At 45.5% G+C, this 4,840-nt stretch overlaps 1 protein-coding gene across 2 annotated transcripts in view; it reads left to right on the top strand.

Moving 5' to 3' along the window:
* The window catches only part of SCFD1 (sec1 family domain containing 1), a 154,124-nt gene extending 152,048 nt beyond the window's left edge, over positions 1-2,076 (top strand). For both annotated transcript variants that reach the window (XM_019518925.1, XM_019518926.1), the window contains exons 24-25: positions 1,393-1,461; positions 1,839-2,076. In XM_019518925.1, coding sequence (XP_019374470.1) covers positions 1,393-1,461; positions 1,839-1,862 — 93 coding nt within the window. In that variant the 3' untranslated portion in view covers positions 1,863-2,076. The remainder of the gene's footprint in view (positions 1-1,392; positions 1,462-1,838) is intronic.
* Positions 2,077-4,840: the final 2,764 nt, after the last annotated feature.

The raw sequence follows: 4,840 nt of genomic DNA, 5'->3' as shown, positions 1-4,840 counted from the left end.
AGTGTTAGCCCCCACTGAATTAGATCATGGTACTTCAATATCAGATCACCTTAAGGCAGAAAACTCCTCAAGCTTTATTTTTTTTATTGAAGTTCAACCACAATCCAGGTTTCCCTCGCTTTATGCTGGTTCTATATATGCAAATTTGCTCTAATACAATGACCCTTTTTATACCCAGAATTTGTTATATGCAAGGTAAATTCACTCTAATGTGATCGGCAGCAGGTAGGGGGAAGGGGAAAGGGCCATGGCCAGGGGAGCAGATTGAGGTCCTAGCGGTGAGGGGGAAAACAGGGCACAGTCAGGAGCAGGGACTGGAGTGAGTGGGGCCTTGATCTGCACCCTCACTGGTGGTGAGGGAGGGAGTGGGGCTGGGGCTGCCGCTGTGGACTGGGCTGGAGGCTGTGCCAGGGAGTGAGGCTGGGCCAGGCTGCGCTTGGGGTGGGTGGCAGCAGCACCAGGAGGGGGCTGCAGCCACCCCAATATTCGCCATAGCCCCCTCGCCCCCCCTACCAGTGCTGCTGCTACCTGCTCTAAGCGCAGCACGGCCCAACACCCTGCCAGGAAGAACCTAGCACAGCCCACAGCAGCAGCTCATAGCAGCAGGAGCCGCACCCCCCATCCTGTGCCCCACCCCGGATGTGCAGTGCCTGCCTCTGCACCACCCCACTCCCTCCCTCACCACCGACATGGGGGCAGATCAAGGCCCCACTCACCGCAGCCCCTGGGGCCAGGCTCTTCCCAGTGGGGGGGTTGAGCCGTGCTAGGCTCAGGGCAGGCAGCGGTGGTGCTGGGAGGAGGGTTGGGGGGGCTATGGCAAATTTTGGGGTGACTGCAGCCCCCCCATAGCCCCTCCCCATAGCTGTCCGCCCCAAGCACAGCCCAGCCCCCACTGGGAAGAACCCAGCACTGCCCCGGCCCCAGCAGACTTACCTGTTGCTGATGCAGGCAAGGTCTTGGAACATATCCCTATTTGTTACCCTGTAAAGGGTTCCCTTTATGTGCATTTGAGTTATACAGTTTTTTCAGGAGGACATCTACTGCATAAAGCAAGGAAACCTATATATGTAGGTATGTTTCCCACTACATCCCATAAAAGCTGATCCCATAGATTTTTCTCTAATTTCAGTTACATGTTGTACAGTAGATTTAAATATGTAAAGAATGCCTTGTCACTGTTTTCTGACTCTCCCCTCATTTTCTAATGTATTCCATTTAATCAGTATGATTTCTTTCCAGTTAAAGTATCTACTTTTCTTGTCTGGACCAGCAATGAATGATTAACAGTAAAAGAATAAGTTTTTCAAATGACTTCTGTTGTTCTTCATGCAACTAATTATTTAAATGTTGTTTTATTGACATCTGATCTCTTCCCTATCTTTGCTTCCATAGGGCAGACAAGGCAAACATGTTTTATATGGCTGTAGTGAACTTTTTAATGCGACACAGTTTATAAAACAGGTAAGTTACCCTTTATAATATCATTAGTATGGTTCAAACTATTAGCGCTTGAATTCCTTTAACATGCCACCATTAACTTTCTTGGATTCACTGGTAAAAATTGGAATTATTTTAAACACAGTTAAATACAAATATATATTTAAGTAATAGTTGAACTGGTAAAATTTAAAAAGAAAAGAATTGCTAGTAAATTGACAAAAAGATGGCTTCTGAAAGGATTTTGATATTGTACGAACATGATCTCTTAAAGAGAATGTTTTTTATTTATAAACAGCAGTGAAGTATTATGACAAAGCAGAAAGGCTTGCTCCGTGGACTGAATTTATTAGTCTGACAGAACAAGACTGGGAATCTAATTTTTTTGTCTCTCTATTTAGCTGTCCCAACTTGGTCAAAAATAGGACCGAAAAACATTGTTACCTGAAATCATCTCTGTTTGACAGTGAGAAGAAAAATTGTGACCACAGATAGCATCTTCAATATCTATAATCATGTCATGTTGATAAAACTTAAACCGTTCCATTAATTTGATAATTTTTAAAGATTACCTGTACTTACTATACAGTGTATTCCAATTGCAGACTAACCTTTCAGAAATAAACTGTAAAACTTGTATTTTGTCTGCTGATACATTGTTGTGGTTGATGCATTTTAAATTATTAGTTTCTAAAGGCTGTGTCACAATAGCATGTAATTGTTTCATGCACAAGAGCTGTGCTGCTGTGGTACTGCTGCTGGTGCTTTTGCAGCAGTGGCAGTGCCAGTGGGCGCAGCTGCCACCACCACCATGAAGGCAGGGCTGTCTTTAATAGCCACTGTTTCAGGACCAGGACTGTTGGTTGCTGCTGCTGTTGTGGGACAGCAAATCAGTTCTGGGGCAGCAACTGGGATGTAAAACTGCTACTGAAACCATGGCTGTAAACCCCAGCCCCCAAGGGTCTGTGGGGGTAACAGAGGTGAAGACAGCATGCTTCCTTACCTGTACAGGTGCTGGAGACAACCTCTCTACTGTGAGAGTGGTGGAATTAAAGGAGCAGCCCCTTATCATCCTCTGGTGAGAGAGCTCACATTTGAAAATTTTAAATTTAAAATTTATGATTGTGACAGGATGGGAACCTCGGGGTCGCTGTGCTCCCCCTTTTGTTACCCTCTCTACCGCGCCAAGTTGCCTATCTGCACCTCGCAATCTCGCCTGTCTTTGGTCTTATGTGTATAATAGGGAGGCTACCTGTAGTCTTCTTGGCTACAGTTCTCCTATGCTATACCGGTCCGTCTTCTGGAATGGGGCTCAGGTGCACCCCAGCCTTCTGGGCTATGTGTGGCTCCAACCACCCCTGTACCATGCCCCAAGCTTCGCGAATGTACCGGATGTTCTTCAGTCTTATTGGATGCCTTCTCACTGCCTGATCTCTCTCTCTGGGGCTTCTCACACTGCCAACTCGCTGGGGCTGGGGCTCCCACACTGACGTGGTTCCCCTATGAGGCCTCCTCCATCCCCTTATAGCCTCACCCGGTCCTCTGGTTGACAACAGCAAACAATAACATAAGCCCCTGGGCTATAACACAAAGCTAAACCACTCAGCTAACCTCCTTTGAGTCACACTCCACAGGTGCTCCATCCTTCACCAACATAACAGATTCAGTGCTCCAGCCACAGGGCTGGAATGTCAGTACATGCTCATAGCACTATATTTTTGTAGCAGCGTACAGTGGACAGACACTTTGTAGCACTACAAATGAACATATAGCCATAGCCATAAAAATTTTCTATGGCCATATTTCTTTAGTTGCACACCATACTAAAAGGGAAGTTAACTTCCTGAAATTAAATTATTTGAGGAAAAGACAACAGTATTTTACTGTGTATGTGTGCGCTATGTGTGTACATGCGCACTAAATAGTTACATTTGAAGAACTGTTAGATTCGTTGAATCGTTGTTTTAATACTGAGAATTCTTCAGAACTCTTTCTCAAGGTCTTTGCATTCTTCAGACCACCTTCTTTTCCAGTGTGAAATTTGCAAAAAGAAATCCTGTCCCTAACCCAAAATGTTCTCAGAAGTTCCATGCAACTAAAAAAATTGACCTACTCCATTGAGTATCATCACAGTATTCTGAGCTCCTCTCAGTAGTGCGTTGGGCAATATAACTAACATCTATCACGTAAGATCATGAGATCATCTAAGAGAGCCCCCTGCTAAAGGCAGGAGCATTCCCGATATAACCATTCCAGCCAAGTGTCTACTCTGACCTGTTAAAAATCTCCAGAGATGGAGTTTCCACAATTTCTCTAGGTAGCCTGTTTCAATGCTTAACTCCTCTCACAGTAAGAAAATTCTTCGTAATGTAATCTCCAAACTAAATTTCCTTTGCTGCAGTTTGAGGCCATTGCTCAGAGAGAAGCCTATCTCCATATACCTGAAGGGTGTATATAAAGAGGATAGAGACTTGTCAGTTCCCGCCTTAGTCTTCTTTTCTCCAGAATAACCAATCCTACTTCTTTCACGCTGTCCTTATAAGTGATGTTTCCCAGGCCACTAATAATTTGTACTGCTCCCCGCTGAACTCTTTCCAATCTATCCATATCTTCCTTGAATGTGGTGCCCAAAACTGGAAACGGTTCTCCAGATGAGGCCTGACCAGTACTGAATAGAGTGGGAAAATTAATTTCTTTTATTTGCAAATGACACTTTTTGATACAACCTGGTATGCTGTTGGCTTCTTTAGCAACAAGAGCATACTGTTGGTTCAAACGCAACTCACGGACTACAGTAACCCCTCCAGGTCCTCTGCAGTAGCCAAGCATACTCCAGTTTGTTATTTGTACATGCAGTGATTCCATCCCAAGTGTAGGACTTTGCATTTCTTGAATTTTGGACCATTTTTCAGTCTACCCAGATCACTCTGGATCCCAACCCTGTCCTCCAGAGGGTCTGTATCTTCATCCATGTTAGTGTCATCCACAAAATTACTAAGCATACACTCAATCCTGCTATCCAAATCATTAATAAAGATGTTAAAGAATACCAGACCCCTGGGGAACCCCAGTTGATACCTCCTCTCAACTAGACTCACTGGGCGCGTCCAGACAAGTGCACATGTGCCTCTTGCCCCACCTCAAACCCCTTTGAGGCGAGGCAAGAGGCACATGCGGGAACGAAAAAATGTTCTCGGGAGAAAATTAGATCCCTGGATATCCAGGGGTCTAAAAAAAACAAAACTAAAAAAAGCAGGGGAGGGCATGGTCACGGACTGTGCCCTGAGGCTGGCTGCCAGAGCATCTCTGTGGTTGGCCCCTTGCCCTGGTGCTGAAACGTGTGGCCAGCCAGACCATGTGTTCAGCACCAGGGCCCCAGTGCTGGTGAGTAAGGGGTCGGGGG

This window comes from Gavialis gangeticus, unplaced genomic scaffold, assembly GCF_001723915.1.
Source record: "Gavialis gangeticus isolate Ggan-Ray unplaced genomic scaffold, GavGan_comp1, whole genome shotgun sequence".
Taxonomy (NCBI): domain Eukaryota; kingdom Metazoa; phylum Chordata; order Crocodylia; family Gavialidae; genus Gavialis; species Gavialis gangeticus.
The sequence above is the reverse complement of the archived record's forward strand: the minus strand, read 5'-3'. Positions and strand labels throughout refer to the sequence as shown.